Source organism: Haliaeetus albicilla, chromosome 8 (assembly GCF_947461875.1).
Source record: "Haliaeetus albicilla chromosome 8, bHalAlb1.1, whole genome shotgun sequence".
Classification (NCBI taxonomy): domain Eukaryota; kingdom Metazoa; phylum Chordata; class Aves; order Accipitriformes; family Accipitridae; genus Haliaeetus; species Haliaeetus albicilla.
The window spans coordinates 5375070-5396906 of NC_091490.1; the positions used below are offsets into that span (position 1 = coordinate 5375070).

General features: G+C 39.7%; 1 protein-coding gene across 21 annotated transcripts in view; it reads left to right on the forward strand.

Annotated features, from left to right (window-relative positions):
• DAB1 (DAB adaptor protein 1) overlaps window positions 1–21837 on the forward strand; it is a 471933-nt gene that overhangs the window by 402558 nt on the left and 47538 nt on the right. For all 21 annotated transcript variants that reach the window (XM_069788615.1, XM_069788621.1, XM_069788614.1 and 18 more), the window contains 2 exons: window positions 2782–2921; window positions 5302–5400. In XM_069788615.1, the coding sequence (XP_069644716.1) occupies window positions 2782–2921; window positions 5302–5400 (239 nt within the window). The remainder of the gene's footprint in view (window positions 1–2781; window positions 2922–5301; window positions 5401–21837) is intronic.

A 21837-nucleotide genomic window follows, 5' to 3' on the forward strand; every position in this document is an offset into this window, starting at 1 on the left:
CATGAGTGGTATAAAATCAACCATACTGACAGTGTTTGTCATATGGTCATTTTCCAAGCAGGTAGGAAGTTTTTCAGTCCTGATTGCAGCACCAAAATTTGGAAATGCAGTATGAGCATAGATCGGGGGGAAATCTGGATATATGCTGAGAAATGGTGACTGTTGCAGATGGCTGATTTATAATATAGGGCAGTGTGTGTGTGCATTCTCTCTGCTTTTTCATGGGACACATGCTCTAGGGTTTTACGGATGAATTTGTAGTCTCTAGTAATTTGCAGTTTCCACCGCAGTTTAAAATATCTACATCATTTTCACGTTGATGATTTTTCCCAGTCATTTATCCCAAAAGCACTTTATCCTGCTTAATCTGGGTCATAATTGACATGGGACTTGTGTGTAAGTAAACATAGCCATAAGTTGTGTTTGAATGGGCTGTTAATGTCAGGGATTTAGTTACATACAGTGAAATAGATCAGAGGTTGGAATAAGTATAAAGGTTCAAATAACTGAGGAATTCAAGGTTGCTATCATTACTTGGACCCAGGAAACACTCTTGAACACTTACATGCTCATGCTGTTAGCACAGCTGCCTTCAGCTGTAACAAAGACGTAAGGCTGAAAATTGTTGGCAAGAAAGCTGTTGGAATTGGATTTTATTTACTGCAAATCAACAGGATATCTTTGAAAGTATAAAAGGCGTATGGAAAAGTCCACTGTTATCGTTGTACTTTGTTGTGTCTCCAGATGTTCTCCCTCCTGCCCCACTCTGGAGGCTGAAAGTGGAAAATGGGTTTTCACTGTATTGAGCTGATGGTGCCAACATCTGCCTTGGTATTTTCCTGGGGAATGAGATTACCACTACTTCGAGTTTCTGATTTATCATTTGTGTCTCTATTAGATTATTTTTTTTTAATAAAATATAATGTGAGAGCATGAAGTTTCAACCCTGTTTATTTCTTCTCAGGGAGCGGGAGTGAAAACGAATCAAGGGAAACAGTTGGGTGGCTGCTGGCCACAGGAACAGTTGTCAGCTGCCTTATTTTTAAGGGGCTATAAATGAAGTATTAAAACATTGCTCTGAGCTGATATTTTCATTGAAAGAAGTAGTATTTGTGTGCTCAAACACACTCGAAGATCTCCATATGCTTAAAATAGCTCTATTTTTTAACATACATTTAGTCCATCATTACTTCACAGTGTAGACTGTGCTGTGCTCTGGGGGAAGGAGAAGCAAATGAGTATGTTCATTTGGAAGTACTTGTCATTGGTCATGTATGCTTCTAGATATTCTCATAGTGGTATTGTAAAAATTTCAATTCCATAGTTTTGAACCTAGTTTGTTCATCCACATGGTGGGTGTGTAACACCAGCAAAGTTGACCCAAGTGTTGACAGCTGAAAAAGGTGCTTTTAAGAGAAATGCAAAACAAAATAGCTTTTCCCCCCAAAGTTTCTGTACTTTGGCGTATCAAAAACCAGCTACACAGAAGCAGATTTTATTAATTTTTTGGTGCTTAAATCTGACCTTTCAAAGGGGAATGAGCTTTGGAGAAAATGTGGGCCAAAATTCTCAAACATAGGTGTCAGACTAGATTCTTACCTATGGTTCATTTATAGCAGACTCTAGCTCTTTGTTCATTTTTTACGAAAGCTAGAAGGATGGGGCAAAATCTGCGACTAGGGCTCCTAGGTGGTAATAGTATAAATTTTAGCAATGTCAGTCCATGTTTAGGGAAGTTTTCTGGTGTAATCTGTTGGGTCCGAGAAACTTCAAATTCTTTAAGATCTCACATTTTTGCTTTCTTCTTTGTGCCTTGGGTGTTGTTTGTTTGGTTACTTGTTTGGTTGCAATTATTTACAGTTCGCTGCTGTGTTTTTTGAGATCCTAGCAAGAAATTCCACAGACAGCTGCAAAACATATCTTTAATCAATTTTAGGAAGACTGATTCCCTAACTAACATATTTCTTCCAGCTAAGACACAGTATAAACTCTTCTGCAGATACTTGGGGGAGAAAGTCTTCCTGACAAAGATGTGCTTTTCATGGATTGCTGTAGTGTCATCATTGCATGGTTCAGGCTAGTCTGAGCTTTGTAATTTATGTACATTGGCCTTATCAGTACTGTGCTATCTTACCCCCTGATTGCTTTTTTATTAAGAAACATCTTGTGCCTTTTTTTTAAGCTTCTCAGGGTGAGCCTGTGAGAGCCGACTTTGCTAGTTATGTCATTTCTGTATATGTCTATAAGCAGAAAGAATAGAATGAGGAGACAGTATTTCTTGTGGGGGTTTTAGAGCAGCAATATTCTATAGGCAAATAATATTTATTTTTCCATCATTCAAATGTTAATAGTGTAAATATTGCTGATATGGTTAGATAAGTCAGTATACGAGGAAATAGTAGCATGTTTCTATTAGAGTTTTGTCTGCAAAATGAAGAATTCTCAAGTGTATTTGGATTAAAACAACCCATACAGGTCAGAAGTTTTCAGATCCATGAGGTCTGATTCAGGCTTATCTCTCATTTCTGTAAACCTAATTTGTGTGCAAATTTCATGCAGAAGATTTTGTATGGCAACAATTCCACTGTGAATTCATTTAAGGTAGTAAGGCCAAAAGGTTTTATTGAACTAGTACTGTTTCCTGTAATTTTATTGAAATGTTTGCATGTTTAGGTGTTGAGGTAGGAGTTAGATCTAATTTGCCACTTAATTTTGAGTATTTATTAATTTATTTTCCTTTGCATTCGTATAAATTTCCTTGTTTTCCTTATGTCTTTTCAGGTCAGGATCGCAGTGAAGCCACTTTAATAAAGAGGTTTAAAGGTGACGGTGTCCGATACAAAGCAAAACTGATTGGGATAGATGAGGTTTCTGCGGCACGAGGAGACAAGTTATGCCAAGACTCCATGATGAAGCTCAAGGTGCAGTGAAACTTTTAATGTTTAATATTATGGAGTCAAGAGAAACAAATTTCAGCTTGAACTTTTACTCATTCTCCTTTCATGACACTGAGTCTCACTCTGGTTAATTATGTATTGAAAGCAGTCAATTTTGCATGAACTCCTGGCTGGTATTGCTTATCCCAGTTTAATTTTAATACATTATCTCTGAGTTCAGTAGTTATTCGTGATTGACACCACTGCAATTTGTCCACAAATTATAAACAACACATCCGCAAATTGAATAATTTTATTATGCAAAAGGGGAGGTAAACCACTATGAAGAAAAATGGTGTATCAGAACATTTTATGACAGTGCTAATCAACTACAGCCCTGCCTTTGACCATTATCTCCTGTCGGGACAAGCAGGAAGGGGTGAATGACGGTGTGGGGTGTAGGTAGCCAGATATAGGGGGGAACTGGTGTCCCCACTGGGAGGAGAATGTCTTGCACCTTTAATGGTAGGATTGATCGGTTACAAAATCGGGAGGCAGTGCACTGAGAGGACGGAGCATGAGAAGATAAAGAGGAGTCCCCAGAGTTTGGGGGAAGAAATGGAGCAGTGACAAAGGCAGATTTTGAGTAGACTGCAAACTTAGAGAGTAGACAGAGTCTAAAAGCACTAGTGGTGTAGAAGGGTGGACTTTCTGGAGCCTGATCGACATCTCTGTCTGTCTGAGTCTTTTCTTAGAACCCTCAAAGAGCATAAGAGCTCTCTGTAGGAAGCATCCTTTATCTCACCCTGGGACATGTGGAAGAGCTAGAGTCATTGAAAAGGAAGGATAGGTTATGTTTTCCTTGAGTGCAGGGCTGGCTGTTGGCTTCCCATCTGCATTGTAGGGTTACAAGCTGGGTCTAGGAGTAAACGCTTTGCAGTTTTTTCCCAATTTTTTTTCTTCCAGTCCTCTCCCCAGCACTCTGTCAAGAGAGCTGATGGATTTTCCATTAGTGATTTTTTCAGGAGGAGAAATCACTAAATAGTATCTTTTACACTACCAACCAGCAGGGTTCCAGTCCTGAGGACTGGGAGGAGTAGGTGGTTATTCATGAATAAACAGCAAAGGGTGACAAGCATCTTATGGTTGAACAATCCAAAAGCAAGACCTGGTAAATAATTTACAAATCAGTTACAAACATTTTATGACAAGCAAAATCTAATCTGTTCTAAAAGGTGCACTGTTGATTTATTACATCTGCCACAATATTCCTATCTGGTTTAATTGTATACTGGATATTTCTCACCATTTCACAGTTCCTAGAAGCAATTTGGGAGAGTTGTCACCGTTCTGCTGCACAAGCCTTTTTGTCTCTCTCCTCCATGGATTACCATTTCTGCATCTCCCAGATGCCTGATACCTGGTTGCAAAGTGGCAAGATTGATCTAAACAGTGTTGCGAGATGACTAAAACTATTAAGGGAAGGGAACAGTAGAAATTCATGTTTGTGTGCAAGGCAGCATAGCGTGAAGTTGTGGGCTCTGGAAACCTAGCGTCTAACAACATGAGTTTTAAGGCCAGGCATAAAGTTTTGGGGTGACTTTTGACAAATGACTCCATTTTTTTCTCTTTAATTTTCATGTCTGTGTAATGAGAACAATGACATCATGAACGTCTTAAAACATAAGTTAGTGATTGTTAAAACATATTGAAATTGCAGAGCATCAGATAAAGGCTAAATGTTTTAATTTATTTACTAGTGCAATAGGTTACATTTGATCTTAGTACAGTGTTATTGGTCAGGGCAGGCTCCTGAGAAGGTGGATAATAGAAGTTACTTTTATACTTACACTGTGGGAGAATAATACATGAGATGCATATCAGCAAGTTCACTTACGAAGTAAAAGCCTGAGATCAGGAAAAAAACTAACCCTCAATACCAGTTTTTTACAGCAGAGGTATAGTTTGATTTTTGAGAAGAATATTCTTCAACTCTAAAAAGCTCAATTTGCTTATTCCACATAAGTATGCCCATGAAGTAGGCTAAAGTTGTTGGCATTTTTTACCTCCACTGCTTGTTGGGTTTTTTTCTTGGGGGAAAAAAAAAAAAAAAGAAAACAAAACAGCTTATGGCTGGGAAAAGTGTGCTAGAAATGACCTTCAGCTTCCATGAAAACAAATTTCATGGAGGATTACTAGTGCAGGGGTTGGAAGTGGGAGCACGCTTGAAATGCTGTCTGCGTAGCATAAAGAGATGTGGTACCTTGAAAAAAGGGAGGAAGCCAGAAGTAAGAGGGGAACTGTTCCTGGAAAGCCCTTAAGTTTTCCTAGAAAAGTGGTGAATCGTCCACAAGCAAATCTTTGTGCTCTGCTGTGACACCTAGAAGAGTAATGAAACCAGCCAAACTGTTCTTTGTTTCAATAGGGAATTGTTGCTGCGGCTCGTTCGAAAGGAGAACATAAACAAAAAATCTTCTTAACAGTCTCCTTTGGGGGAATCAAAATCTTCGACGAAAAGACAGGGGTAAGTAAAATAATCATGTGATGGAACAGAATCGAATCTTTTCATGGATGTTTCTTGAAAGGCATTTCCTAGCTGAGCAGTAATGTCTCACCAGCGTAAGCACACATGAAGCATCTGAGATGCTTGATAAAGGGTTATCATATATCAGAGCAAGCCATTAGATGACTGAGGTGTACAGTGTAGCATGGGGACGTGGTTTATTGTAAAGCTTTGTCCTTGGATACTTCTGCAGAACCACTTACTTGAGTACACAGGTGCTCCTTACATGCATAAACACTCACAGCTCCGAGTCCAGAAAGTGGCAAGAAGGAATTTGTTTTCCTTCCACCAGATAAAGAATTGCTTCTTGGAAATACCAGCCCACTGTTTGCAGAAGGAACTGCCGGCAGCAGCACACACTTAGCTGGGATTGCCCTGAAGTTGTCCCAGGGGAATCTAAGAATTTCTATCAGGTCCGTAATTCCACATGAATGCAGTTGTAGTCACCATGATGCAATATGCTCCTATTAACAGCAATGACGGTCTTCTGTGAGGTACGCAGTAACCATAAGAATCAGAGCTTTTGTATTGTCAGTGGTAGAAAAAGTATATATTGTATGGAATTGGAGGTAAAAGATACTGAAAAGTTTGAGGTCGCTATTTGAGGCTGCCAAGCAGCAACTCGTCCAGTAGCATCTGGTCGAGGAAGCTGCAGGACACTTCCATGCCTTACACAGTTTTTGCCACAGCAGTACCATGTTTGATTTTTTTAAATTGCTCTGAAAGAAGAAACCTAAGCAAAACATTATACTACTTAGATAAAAAGCGACAACACACAAAGTGTTTTAATCCTAATTAAGAAGATTTTTACAGCAGTTTAAGCTCTGCCTTGAATTTTAAAAAGCTCTTGATTTAATCTTTTGAAAGATTAACTATTTAACATGATGCCAGAAATAAAACCCTACTGATGATAGATGAAATTATCTTTGCCAGTTAATTTACATTATTAGAAAATCAATGTCATTGAGCTCACTGATACATAATACAAGTAGTTAGTAATGAAAAGCTCATTTGGAATGTGTTGTGTACAGCGTGTGTAAAGTATTCATACAAAAGCAGTGTTTAAGAGAACATTGCTGAGGTTACAGCCTGTGCTTAGAAGATAGGAAATGTCAGAATTAGGGCTGCCAGTGCAGTTGTGGTTGGATCCTTTAATAAACAGACACTAGGGTAGTACTTAACTATGCAGTGACGCACCTTTTTGTGGCCAGAGAATACCAGCTTCGTTCAGTGTACAGAACAGAGTTTAGTACACCAAACAATATGGTAAAATTTTGTTTTCTTTTCTTCAGCGCGCAGCCTACTGCCTTGCCACACACTCTGCAAATTGCACTGAGGCCACAGTTACTTTCCTAAGCCTTTTCTTGGAAAAAGAAGAAAGAAAGACTAGTCCTTTTGCACTTGGTCTCTGAATGTTTCACAAACATTGGATTTCTTTTCATAAAATGAAGGGGGAAAAGGGGATGCATTTTAGAAACGAAGGTCTATTTTAGCCAAATTGCGTTTCCTGCAGCATCCTGCACGCTCTCCTGTCTGCAACTAGTGAGATGGGGACATGAGAACAAGTCTCCTTCATTTTGTAACTTTGACACCCTATACTCTAAATCTGACATAACTATATCATCCTTACAGTAGCCTTGTCACTCACTCACTCAGGCTTAGACTGAAACCTTTTAAATCCACCTTCCAGATGTCTGCCCCTGAGCTGCTGGAGTGATGGACAGGAGTATTGAGTTGTCCTTTTTGAAACAGGACTGTGACAGAGGGATGTGGGGAGCTTTCGACATCAGTTTTTACGTGTTGTTTTGAAAGCAGGAGGATCATGCTTTCCATGCCAAGCTTTTGAAGCAGGGATGCATGAACTCCTCTGCCGGTTCTTCACAGCCACCATCCCTTCGGCTTTTTCCCCAGCTTGGGTCTCTCTGTGTCCCCAAGTTTCACATCCTTGTCCCACTCTTCTCATAGTCTCTCTCATCCAGCCTGTCTCTGCTTTGCCAACCTACAGTTGTCATCTTATTCCCGTTCCTGCTGGCAGTCACATACAATCTCATCATCTGAAATACACTGGCTGGCATCAGCAACAGGTCATGGACAGACCCCGACAGTGTCTCTGGGCTCTCTGAGCCTGCAGGACACTACTGAGCCAAGGTGCTTTCCATAGCACAAGAGACAAATATACAGGGGTGATGCACTGTGTCTCATCCACACGGCTTTGACTCATCGTGGTGTAATGCTAAGAGAAGTCAGCCGTTGTAATAATAAATAATACCGTCTGTGTAGTCTCACATCGATGTCTGTGTGCTAAAGTCACCCCCAAAGAAGGCTGCATTACTGCTGTGATGTGGAGCCTCCTATAAGGCAAGATAAGGACGATGCAATTAGGTGATGCAGGACACTGATAATCCCATTCTTGACCTAGAAGCAACAAGCTGGCAAAACTGGGGATGTACGATAGCTCAGCCTGACTCTTGATGGGAAGGAAGCAAAAAGGGTTGCAAAAAGGTTATGTTTTGCTCACACAGATCTTCTGATATCCATGTTAAACTTAAGAATTTATAAAGTGTGGAGACTGATGTTCACATTTGTGCAACAGGGAAGAAAATATGCCCTTAATTGGAAAGAGCCTGGATAATACTGCATTTGCTTTCTCCTCTAACAGCCCTCCCTGTCCCCCACAATGCTTTCTCCCTTAGTTGTGTTTCCATAATTTTGGAATTCCCCAAAGGATATTTTGGGCCACGGTGCTCATTTATTGTTTGTTTGGAAAGGTTATTTACCTCTCTACAGAGGTAATTTTTATCATTGGCTGTTGCTATTATAGCTGCCACACTGGCAGTCTGATGTGATAGAAAGAGAAAAAATATTCTGAAAAAATGTAGGCTTCTGTATGTTTAGTATCTTGTAGGCTACTATTGGATTTTAATTTATCACAATAAAAAATCAATTTGTAGCTCAAAACTAGCAAATTTTTTAAAATTGACAGTGTCATAGCTGACTTCATACAGATGATTTAGGGGAATTGCTCCATGATTCATTACAGATGAAGGGCTGTAGTTGGGTTACTACTGAAAATGATAAGCAAGGTTTTTTTCCCCTGTACTTTATAGCTCTCTCTGATATGTTCCAGACCTAATATTCATCAAAAAATATTGATTTAAATAATGCTATTATTCCAGCCATCAGGAATTCTGCCCTTTGAGTAAATTTATCCATGAAGGAGATTAGGGTGAAGGTGGAATATCATTTGGGAAGAATTTATCTCACCGAGAAAAATAACAGCAGGATTTGCTGTGAGTCTGCACTGTAGATGCGATTCGATTTAGTTCCTCTATAGCACTGCAATAGAAATAACTCCTCTCCTCTCTTATATTTCATCATTCTATTCCATGGATTAATCTAAATAGGTCCCTTCATACCACTTTTCAAATACTTGTCAACGTATTTAGAATGCGAGAGAAGGGCCCTGCTTAGCAGAGTTCACCCCGCAAGCCTGTAGTTTGCGTGTGCTGCTGTATAGACTCAGTTGTCTGCTGGAGGAGTCTGCGCACACAGGCAGAACACCACAAATTGTTCTGCTGTTAAAGTCCCAACATTAGCCGTATATCCTGAAGTTGTATTTAGTTTGACTAACAGGATGTTCTCCTGTCGTATGCAATTGTCATTACACGTGGGGTTTCACCCTATTTTTTCTTATCAATGTACCTTTTTTGTCTACTGTCATATGTTGGCCATCCATCGCGCTTGCCTTTTCCAGAACATGGTTGCCAAATATATATGCCACCGGACAGAAATACATTTATTTTTTTTAACATAAAAAAAATCTACCACAATTATTACTAAACCCAGACTTTTTCTACCTAATGCCACTTCAGAGATTTCATGGCTGCATATTATATGAAAATAATTTTTGATCATTTGTTCTGCCATATTCCCCGGCACCCTGGCGACATCTGAAGACATCATCTTTCAAACACAGTACAGCACAAGCTGAAATGTATTCTTTGTTGGTAGACTTTCATGAGAGTTCTATATTTTCAAAAGCGTGGTCTGTAGAAGGCAAAAATGCAAATAGTTGCATTATGCTTTTTAATATTGTCCTTTTCAGGGTGGAACTTAGTGGTTAATGTGCTCCTTAGAAAGCGACAAAAACCATAACTCTCAATATAGCAGGATATGCAAAATTTTTAAAGGACCATCATTGTTCATTAGCTATTTATGAGTATTATTTTGTTAATCACACACATCAGGCTATCTCCCTGTGATAGCTTAGTAATGCTTCATTAGATGTGCATGACTAATATGGTTTCCATAAAGAGGCTGTAATTGTCTCATTGTTTATTTATGTAACAATAAATCTTTGTTTACCGTAGGTTACTTTCCAAAAATTTCTTTAAAAATAATAATTAAATTCCATAAAATACTTGGGAAACCATTTTCTTCCACATTTGTGTAATGAGGTATACTTTTAAACTCATGCACTTTCTAATTGCAAAATCCTGTTTACTTTAATGGAAGACCCAGACACTGTGAAAGAGAAATATGATGAAAGCAAAAAATTACTATTTGGCTTTAGGTAAAGAATTAGTGCTGTTAAAGTAAAATTTTGTATCAGCTGGTGGATATGCAAATTACCAGAATATACTGCAATATACATATTTATATGAGCTATTGTTATACATGAAATATTTGTCTAGACTCTACAGTTGTCCAAAAACCATGATAGACCTATATCAGTACCTTGTTTCTTTGTGAGAAGTTCCCTAAACAGATGGATTGTAACCTAGTTTATGCAGATGATAGACATTTCACCAATTTTTCTTTTTTTGGACTATGCAGCATTGTAAAAGTGAGTTTCATTTGTATTACCTATTACACACTTTGAAGAGATTGGCTAGTCTTTCAGAGATGTCAACCCATATCTTTATCAAAATACAGGGCTTGGGCACAGCCTGTGGGATTGTAAAATTTCTAGGAATACTGTAAGTGTCTGATTGGGTTACAGTATTGCAGATAAGGATTGCAGTGTATTACTCATGTTTTATGAATTTAATCTGTAGCCATTTTCTTCAGGCTGTCGGTATGAAATCCAGGAAGGAAAACTGTGTATAAATATGTATTTCATAACTGTATGTATAAATATATATTTCGTGTTGATTATCCATTCTAGTTCTTGTTATCTATCCCTTACTCTAACCGTTATTATCTTTGAGGAGGATTATGTGACTCTCATACAGAACGGGATTTACCTACCTGAGAAGGTGTTTCTCGGTGAATAATATCTCCCCTTTCCATGGAAGGGGGACCAGACCTTACCTGTATCATTTTGTACAAAAAAAATTTAATTTGCATTTTCATTCTGGCCACAGAACTAGTGATTGTGCTTCTGCTTTAACTCTTAACGATGTCCAAATAAATAATGTGTAGTGGGTGGTTATAATCCTGCTGGCCTCAGATTGTTCTCTTCTAGTGAGATAATGCTATGGCTCTGATATGATCCAGCCACTGTTTTAGATGCCTACATTTTGCCCATCTTCCTGACCTTTTAAGCTCTCTTGACGTTATAATGCATAGATTTTTCAAAGTTGTTGCTAAGGCTTCTGTAAAGCATTTTCCAGCTTGTTCTGCGACTTTATCAGGTTTGTGCTGATAACCCCTGGATTTGCTGCTCTTCTCCATTTGATGTGAATGATAGCGTTAGTTATGCTGATATATCGCTAACAGGACAGCTAAACTTGGCTGAAAGAAAATTTTAGCAAGATTAAAATTCTCACTCTTGGCATAAGTCACCTCATTTCAAATGTACCAAAGGTACTTCTTGACTTTACTGGAAATCTGTTGGTTCTGGCATCTTTGACCAGAAATCGAGGTACGATTATGGATCTGTAGTTGTTCCTTGAAGCACATGTGCTGGAGCAGATGAAATGTCAAACTGTCAAGTCTCTATCACTGAGCATCTCTGAATATTTAAAAATAGAAATAAAAGAAGGAATTAACTTTATCTGCTCTCTACTTGCTCTGCAGAGAGCAGGAGAGATGGTGTGATTAGTTTACTGAATTTTTGTGTTTGCCAGAGCATGGTATTGGCCAGGAGATCGTTAACGGTCCCTGCCTGGGGCTCCTTCCAGCTCCAGGCCAGAAGCTCCCGGAGGTGGGTTTTGTCCCCTTCATTTCTTTGAAAACTGATCTTCCCAAAGTTCCTGCTGGCCTCTTCATGGTTGATCTCAGGTGCAGCATTTCCTTCACATCCTTAACTTACCAGCTGATTTTGAATAAGTCCTTCCACATGGCCTCCATGACTTGTCTCTGGATTTTACACCCATGTTTCTAATTTCTTTCTCTCTCCTGCAGTTTTCATCCAGGATTTCCTGGGTGCTCTCTGTCCTTGATCTCCTTTTCTTCCTGCTGTGCTTTTTATCAGAGATACTTCATATGCAAATACAAATTTGGTTATTGTGTCAAACCAAATGATGCCAGCCCTGTCTCCTTCTGTTCAAATCTTGACCTGTCTCTCGAGCCCTCTCCTTGCACGTTTAGCCAACAGTTCAAGCTTAACATGGCTAATCTGGGCCTTTTAATCCTGACTCCCAAAGGTGTTTCTCCGACCTCCTTTTAGGAGCGCTGAGGAAACTATCAGCATCATCTATTATTCAGCCCTGTAAATTCAGCACACTTTTTGACTCAATGTTGTTTCTGACTGTCACATCCAGGGTAACTCCAGATCTTACAGATTCTTCTTAACTGCTCTGAAATACAGCATTTATTGTCATGCTTACAGTTAAAACCCAGTCCTGCCTCTCTTCATTTTGTGTCTCAATTGTTATCCTTTTCTTTGTCCTTGACAAATGTGACTTTTCTTTTTGAAATCCATCGTGACTGCCAAGATTGCTGTCTCAGCTTATTCTTTTGATCATGTCACACTTCTCTTTGCATTCCTACGCTGAGTCTGCCTTCTCTATTTTACAGTCCCTTGCCATGCTTTTTTCCAGGCTCTTCATGGCTGCCTTTACTCTTCATCCACTTTCAAGGAGTCATTCCACAGTACCAACTTTGATCATTCCTTTATTCAGTTTTCAAATAAATGACTCCAAGCCTCTTCCCATCCTGCCCATCATGCTTTGGAGGAATTCTTTGCATGTATTCATGCAGTACCCCCTTATTTTCTCTTCACATCCCTCCTTAAAACACTCCCATGCTAGAAACTTGTTGGTACCCTGTGATCGCAGCCTGTCACGCAGAGCTGTGCAGCCTCTTGTAGTCACCCTGTTGTCATTTGCCTGGGATGAGGACAGCCCATCTAGTGGCTTGTAGATCCAGCTCATGAAATCGTTCTTCTGGCCGTCTGTCGTTTCTGTTGTGGCCTTGGAGAGGTATGGCTTGGGGATTGGTTGCACAGGTCAAATCAACCATGCCTTCTACCGTGTCAGCCTGGTATTTCAGGGGTGAGCTGCCCACAGCGTACTCACCCGGGAGGAAAGGGCAGAGGAATGATGGAGGACATCTGCCAGGGCAGCGAGCGAAGAATTTCTTCATGCCTAAGGGTTTAAGAGGAGGAGCTACGGCAGTCATGCATCTCAGAGATATTCCAGGGGGCATCTGGCCCTTAGCTTTCAATGCTTGGAAGTAAAAGCATGAACTCTCTGGGATTACCTTGTAATTTGTCAGAATTTTTATCAGAATTTTCTGTTTATAGGAACTTTTTGTAAGAAATGTTGGATCTTGGACCATGCTGAGGACTTCTAAGGACTGCAGTGATAAAAATATTATGTAATAACAATAAAAAGCATACTGAAGAACAGCAAAGTCAAATTTTACATGTACATTTGAAAATGGTGACACCTTCCTTAAGCATTATGGGAATTGTATGCATTGTCCTCAGCTTCTGCCTGCGAAAGATCCCTCTGGCCAACTGGGAATCTTGCCCTGTTGCTTGGCAGTTTCCTATCTTTCTACTTGTAAATATGAATAGTAAGACATGGCATTTACTGTTCTAGATGCAATAAATATACCTAATTAGAATATGGTGAAGTAGGGGACTTAAAACCCCTGCATATTACTTATATAAGGTATTTATAGTCTTCTGAAGCTTCAAAAGGTAAACAATAACACATTTCATAAATAACACTTGACAGTTAGCAAAATGTAAATGTCAGAAGAACCTACTTCCATAATTACATCCCTTATTGACTATTGTAATTAATTTCTTACTGGCCTTCCAAAGTGTGCCCTAGACAGTTTGGATGGTTCAGAATGCTCCACTGGGATTTTTAATAGCCACAAGCTCACAGAGATACATTTTATAGATGCCCAGTTTGCTCTATGAAGATTGTAAAAGCTTTATGTATTATGACGGTTTTGTCACTGTGAAAAAAAGAACTCAAAAGGCAAAACTCAGATGTGATTTTGCACGCTGTGAAGTCTGAGCGTTTTGGGATATAGAGCTTTGGTTTGAACCTTAGGTCTTTCCTCCTAACAACTTGGCATATGGAGGAAGGCTGAAATTTCTCTCCTTCCTCTCATCTGGAAATGCTCTTATCTAGAGCTGAGTTCAGCCTTGTAGTGAGTATCTGCAGGACCTGCCTTGTGATATTTCTGACGTTAATTGGCATGAAGATAAAATAAACCTATTCCAGATGTTTTATCCAAACTGAAATAATTTGTGGGAATTTGTTGTAGTTGTATTTTTCAGTGTGAAAAGGGTAGAAATTGAATTGCTTTCAAAAAGGCAGAAAATAAGATTTTATGACTTTACTGATGGTCTCATTTGGCTGTATATGGCTTCCTGTTGTTTAAGCCAAGCACCCCAGGATGCATTTAAGAAAGGGAGGTATTGCCACGTGCATTATGTGTTATGGTATGGGGAGCCTCACTATATGCATATTCCCAATCGCCATTTGGTCTCCATTGCATATGGGTGGAGGGGAAATCTGTCTATAGAGCTGTTGTAGTAAAAATTACTATGTAAACACTTCTGATACCGTTTTAATGTTTGGTATGCTTAAGCAGAATTTGGAGTGAATTTTACTAAAAACTTGAAAGTCAACTTTTGGTTATAAAAATGTTTTTTGTCATAGATCCCATTATATAGTGGAGCTGCACTGCATGCCTCTGGTGAGGTACTGTCCCACAGCAGAAAACTCGAAGTATAAAGTTATATTGGGTTTTTTTGCCTATAATCACTACCCTTTTATGATTCAGCTAAATGAATTAGGATATGAAAGCCACATTGTAGTCCCCCTGGCCCCAGCTGTGACTTTGTCTTATAGAAGAGCACCCAAAATACAGAGTTGCTTGGGGTGAGGGAGTTGTTTGCAAGTACTGATATTTTTAAGGCAGGTTAATGCACTAACTAGAAAAATGAAAGAAAAAACACTAGAAAAAGATTTCAGGCCCATTTTCAGCACATGCAGAATTGTAACGGCTTGATTTCACACTGCTCGGGAAAGGATTTAGTAAGAGAAATGCTGACATAATAATAGCGCAGGTGGCTGAGATGTACTGAAATCTCCCTGGAGAGCGGTGGGGGACTTTCAGCGGGTGCCATAACAGAAAGTTACGTCCCCCTTTGAAATGTACTGTTCCTTCCTCTTGGAGATGGCTGGGAAGCATTATGCCCCAGGTGTGCTGGTGATTTTCCTTCCTGTTCAGTGCATTTTATCTGGTAGGCTGCTCTGCAATTTTCTGTATGCCCTCGTAATAGCAATACTACCGACGATGCTTCTGAATTTCTGTGCTAACTTGTAGGCTGTTTAACCTCTCCCATTGCTGGGGTCGGATGCAAGGGAGACGGATGACCTTTGCTGTCAATATAATGGGAGAGGGAAACTACAGAAAGGTTTACTTTTAAAGTTACCTGGAGTTTGTGAGATGATAGTAATAGATCTCTATTGGCACTAAAATCAGTGGATGATGTTCTGCCCTCAGGAACACGTTTGCGTTTACAGGGAAATTGGCAAGAGCTTTGTTCAATCTGATAGTCCAGGGGGATGAGTAAACACCTTTTCTACCATTTGGTGTATGTAATAAGTAGCCCTGTGGAAGGAGAAGAAGAGGAAGGACAGTGGTTACCACTGGATGCTCTTACTTGTCAACAGTTACCAAACACAAATACCTGCTTTTATCCCAGTCTTTCAGTTGAATAAGTAATAAATTTCAGATACCCATAGATCTTTGCTTAAAACATAAGTAACTGTTCATAAAAGTTGTCTTCCCAAATGAGGTGATTGTATTCGTAACCTTTCTGGTTTATGCACTGTATGCTCAGCATGCAGGCAACCATGTGTCGCAGAGCCTAAGGGCTGGAACAGCATCTCCCGTTGTGCTACGCAGCACCTGGTAGTAATTGTGGAATTACAGCAGTGCCTAACGTGTCCCTAAATTGTAGCACTTCTCTAGAAAAAGCAGCTTTTAATGGAGTCTACCTATCTCTACTGTTAATACCTCTTAAACCTTTGTGGTTCCCATCCTAATTCTGTATCACTGTACTCCCAGCAAAACAAGCAGCAACATTCCTGCTGACTTTAAAGGGAGCGTTGTGAAATAGGTGAGGCAGAGCACTAATTAATTTGAGTGCCTTGACATTTAAAGCAAATAAGAAGACTGGGTGTCTGAAAATATTGCATATGGCTCCTAGCCCCTGCTCTGCATAGGTCTGAGTATTTTTTTTTTCTTTTTAGGTAGTCAAAATATGGATCTGAATCCAATTTTTTTGATTGTGTCCTTGCTTTTAAAAAGGCTGAGTTGGTTTGTAGAAGGTTTTATAGCCTTCTGGGATCTTTAATTAGCCAAATGCTCTCCTGTGAATGATACAGGAATTCGGAAGTATTTTAAAGTCTAAAGCATGTGAGACTGTAACCTGTACGTGCATAAGGCGCAGTGCTGAGACTGAAGTAATGAGGAAGTTCAGTTTTGATTAGGAGAAGTAGAAGACATGCTGTGCACAGAAGTTGTAAAGGGTGGGGGAGAACTAAAGGAATAAGTAGAAAACAAGCCAGCATCCATGCATCAAAGCTATGAAAGGCTCTACTGCATGCGTTTAAGTAAAAGGTGAGGGCAGCACTGCCTGACAGCTTTTCTGAAAGGCAGACCCTGTGTGACACCCACTGCCAGGACAGAAGAGCAAGGCAGGGAGAGAGAAAAGCAAAGGTAAATGAGCCATGCTCTCTGCTGGGCCACATCTGCGTGCGGACTGTTTAATCAAAGTTTGCTTTTGGAGATTTCAATTAGCAGAAGACTAAAACTAAACATTCAGCCTGCTTTACATGAAAATGAGCAGGGAAGAAACAACTCTGGGCATTAAAATGTGCAAATGGGAGCTTTAGGGCTCCCTTTTGAAAGGTGCGAGGGCAGAACTTACAAATACTTTCCATTGCCTGAGTTGAAATGTAGAACTGTTGTAACACAATGTGCCAAACACCTACTAAGTGCAACTCCAAAAGAAATTTCTACCTTGGGATAATGCGGGGTGGGTGGGGAACCCAAAATCGAGCCAAAAATTACCTGAAAGTTCTTTGTTCTTTTTTAGAGTCTCTTGGAGGTTTGCCTTTTACATTTTATTTTATTCTTATGTAAGGGGGCTCAAGTACTGCACACACTCGTAGTGTTGCTACGGATGCTTTATAACCTAGGTTAAGTGTCTGGTTTGGGACCTGAACAAATGAAGGAGTGGCACATTTATGGGATTATCTGAAGTTTGTTTATACATGCAACCGTAACTCAAAGGAAGAGGTTTCCTCTCTTTTTCTGTAGGAAGACTGAAAATAAAATGGCATGGCCTTTATGACCAGTATAGGTAGTTAATGATACTGTTTCCGAATTGTAAAACTTATCACTCCAGAGTCATCTTTTTCGAACCTGCACATACACTGAGTCCATCAACAGCCCTCAGGCACCTTCAACACAGGCGTTGTTATAATGCTCTGTGGTTGTGCACTTCCAGTTATGGAATAATCTGAGATCTTACAATATTGACAGAGGTTGTTCCTTAGTCTTTTCAAAAATCTGCCATAGCCTCACGGGCCAGTTCTGCGTTGGGGAGAATATCCAGCAGCTCAGACATCTCTGCTGGGAACCAGGAGAATTTCTCATGACAATGAATTTGGGCAAAAGTAGTAGTAGTAGAGAAGGGTGACCCCAAGATGAAAAGCTTAACTGTTTGTGGTATGGAAAGGTAAGCTCAAGTGTTTCTTATAAGCAAACCGATGTCTGTGGTAGGAGACATTTCAGGATGTCTCCTTTAGCTGGTACTCTATATGTTGGCCACTAGAAAATTAAGCCATTAGAGATGAAGAGGTGGGCTGAGTTGATTTTGTCCAATTGAGTACTGTGCCACTTGAAACCAATTTGTCGTTGTGGAACACAGGATTTCTTGCTTGTATGCTTTGGTTTATATCTGATCGTGAAATCACTTTTGTATTTGAAAGATATAAAACATTGTGTCATGTGAACTTCTCAACTTTTTTGCTTTCATTTTCAGTTGGCTGATGAGCAGGGCGTACTGGTTATACACAGTTTGTGAATTCATAGAGTCCTTTTCTATTATTCTTCTTCTCTGTACATGTGCTTTTTCTCAGTCCCCTCTAAAGTCTTATTAAATTGGTATGAGTATCTGGGAGACAGATAGATAAATATAAAATAAATCCCTCTTGTCCTTTTTCCCCTTTTCCAGAGAAGTTTGGAACGTTACAGAAGTAGATTTATGGCTAAAGAAAGTTGTTGTTTGATGACTATCCAGTGCAACTTAAATTTTAGTATTGCTAGTATGAGTGGGATTTTTGTGATGTTTGCAAGCTCTGCTTTATAGGGTTTGCATGACAAATCAACAGAATCAGAGGCTGGTTTTCACTGATGAGCTTTTCAAATCACAGGCTACAAGAAGAGGGTGGGTCATAATGCTTGCTGAATCTGAAGCAGTTAAGATCTGAGACAGTTAAAGCCAAAAAATTGCCTCCAAAGCTCCTAGGAGCTGTATGAAGGAATTTCTTGTGCTGTTCATGTAAATCAAAAGCATTTCAGGAGGTGAGGAATGCTGGTGTAAAGGAACAAAAGAACCTTGTAAAAGTAAAGGCTTCTCAAAGACATTCACAAGCTATAAAGATGACTGCAATAAAAATATGGAGAGGTTCAGTGATACTGTAACGAAATGACTGTCTCATTACTGAATATTGTGCTCCCTCAAATTCAAGATTTAATCAAATTTCAGGGTGTATCAGGAAAAAATACAAGGCATGGCCAGAGGTGCTACACTTAGGCTGTATGCAAGCTTTGGCTTGAGAGTAGAGAGCAATATTGGTATATTTATGATTGTTTTGATCTACTGACCATTTTGCAGAAGGTGATGAGGTGGAGACTAAGGAGGAATACACTCGGACAGATGTGTTACAGCCCTGGAAACCCAGCAGTGGCCACTGGGCAGCTGCCATCCCAAAGAATAAAATAATATCCTTGTAGGCAGGTATTGTTACTTGCACACCACATTGAAATAGTGAAATGGCAAGGTAAAACTATGTATTGTAGTCTACAGGTGGTCCCATACAGTTGCAGTGTAGGGCCGTATTGCATTACTGAGCTGATTATAGAATCATAGAATCATAGAATTATTTAGGTTGGAAAAGACCTTCAAGATCATCGAGTCCAACCATCAACCATGCCCACTAATTATGGCCTAGCGGAGCCATTGACTTCGGTATCAAGGATCAGGTTTGCTGCTTCTTGGTATTGTTGTGCAAATCCTTCTTTGTTTTAACCATTCTGATAAAAGAATGACTGTGTCTGATGCAGAAACAATAAGAAAATAGTACGAGACTCATGGGAGGTCCAGCATCACGGCTTTAGTGTAGCACATTTGTTTTTCCAGAGCTCTATGAAAATGTTTCCTTGCCCTTTAGGATTTTCTTTGTCCTGGAACAACATTTGCAAGTACCTATTTAAAATATAACTTGGGATTAATGGTAATTGGACAAGGGTTTTAGATTTAGCTAGCTGCTTTCACTCCTGGTACAATAAAAAATTGAAAAGCCTTTGAAGTGAAGGTACAAAATTAGCCGTGTGTGCGTTCCAGTTTTGTTTTGTTCCTTTCCAAATTCATATATCTAATAAATGGATCTTCTGCATGAGCAACTTAGCATTTGCTTCCTAAGACAATGAACAATAACTAAACTCCTATCTGGTCTTTGTCAGACATTATTACAAATTATGAGAGCCAGACAGAAGTTTATTACCTTAGTGGTGTTCTCTTTCACAAATTAGGTTCTTGGAACATCCAGCTAGCTCGATATCATAGATCCATTCATCACAATTAGACTGCTGTGCTGGCAAAGTAAAGTCCCGCTAACTTAATTGACTCCCAGTGTATGCCAGGGGTCTCGGGTGAGGACAACTCCAGGCCAGCCGAGATCACCACTGCATGTGCCTATCGCAGGAGGCTCGAACAACGACACTTGTGTTTGCTCTCTTAAGAATTTGCTGCTCTTGCTCCCCAGGTAAGATACAGGCAGTAGCAGGATACTTTTTTCATCAAGCAAAGGAAATGGTAAGGATTAATTCAGATTCTAGCTGAGGCTGAAGTACCCTTTTAAGCTATCTTCCCAAGTCCAACCAAAGAGGCTCCTACCGAGGGTACTTGCGCCAAGTGGTTGCCTTTATATAGTGTGAATTGGAGTGTACAGATTGAGCTTAGTCTAGCACTTCACTTGAAGACGTGCTTATCCTTAGACATACGATTATGCTCACTGACTTTCATCTTTCCTGACTCAGCTGTACGTTGCTGTGTAAGCTTGGGAAGTCACATAATCTGTTTTTTTGCTTCAGTCTTCTCAGTTGCAGGAAGAGAATGGCTCTTCAGAGTTTATTGTTATTATTGTTAATTGTTATTAAGAGGAAATTAAATTTACACATCTTTTGGGTGCTTTGCTGTGACACAGCCAGACTGCTGACCCCCTGGAGGGACTAAGTCTGTGATAACTGGGACTAAATCTGTCTTGATTCTTTTCTTTATCAGCACCATATTTTATGTGCCCCTTTGTGATACATAGACCAAGCTTTGATCTGCATATAATCTGAAAGTGTGCTTTTTGTGCCAAGTGTTTTTATTGCAAAGCTCGTGCACTGAAACGCCTTTTAGAAGTTGGCACTTGGAAATGTCTTTCTTTAGGTTATTGTCTGCAAAATCAGTGTGTATGGAAGAAGCACAGGGATTAGACAGATTTATTTTCTTCTCATTGTGAAGACATGCTTAAAGGCTGCCATCTGAGAAGTCCCTTCAGGCTTGGAGGACACTCCAGAGGTTACATTTGCCTTTTCTGCTCCTATTCTTGGGTTTTTTGCAGACGGAAAGTCCATAACATATTGCTCAGCCCAAACTCCATGAGTGGCTTTGGGTCAAAAAGATTCAGGGCTGGACCATTCATTTCATCTCTGTAGTAAGTAGCACATGTTCAGTCTCCTTCAGCACAAGGGTTTAGTTCTCACTCCATGGTAGTATGTTCAGTTTATACTCTTTTATGATCAAAACTGATCATCTTGGCCAGTGCCTGGAAATGCCTCCCAATACCGAAATCTTCATAACCACAAGAGGTTTCTAGTGCGTTTTGCTTTTCAGGTGTTCATATGTGAGATGTATTTTTGAAAGCTGAATTGAAATGATACTTTGTTCCAAGACTGCTTGCTCTTCTAGTAGGAATTCAGTATCTTGGTGAATTGCTAAGCTTAAACTGTACTGCTCTCTTCATTTTCTAGATCAAACTAGGTTAAATTTTCCATGTATTGTACTAAATGTTTATATAACAGATTTTTTTGTCTATCAAGTGTTTACCCACACCAGCCACTACCACATTTAAGCCAAATTACTGTGATCTGTCATATATTGTTTATTCTGCTGTCCTCTCCCCATGGACACGCAACTGGAGTACTCATCACGGTAGGAAAGGACTGCCAGACTAAAAATATGATTTTTGCTATTTGCCTTTTGTTTAGACGCATAGTTTCTAAAGCTGTTTCTCTTGTGACCGCTATTTTTCCTCCTTTGCTCAAACGTCCCCTTTTGTATTATATGGCCTGGGTGAACTGTTCCCCTCTTGCCTTCCTGACCAATTGGAGCAAAATCCAAACAGGTTTTTTTGTATTCATCTTTGGAAAATGGGCAAAAATAATAGGAAAGGAAAAAGGATAATGAAAAGCATCTGCCCAGTGGAGGCAGAGAAGACTGCAGCAGTAACACCACAATTTGCAGCAGCCTGTCACTAATAGAGAAATCAGCAGCAGTGATAAATTTACAAGGTGTGTTGTAAAGCCTTATCAGGTTGGATTTAGCTGCCTCTCACAGCAACCTGCAAGTTCTGTCTCTTCATTTACACTTTAGCAACACCCATAATGCCAGTGAAATGTTTTTATACTGTGCCGAGT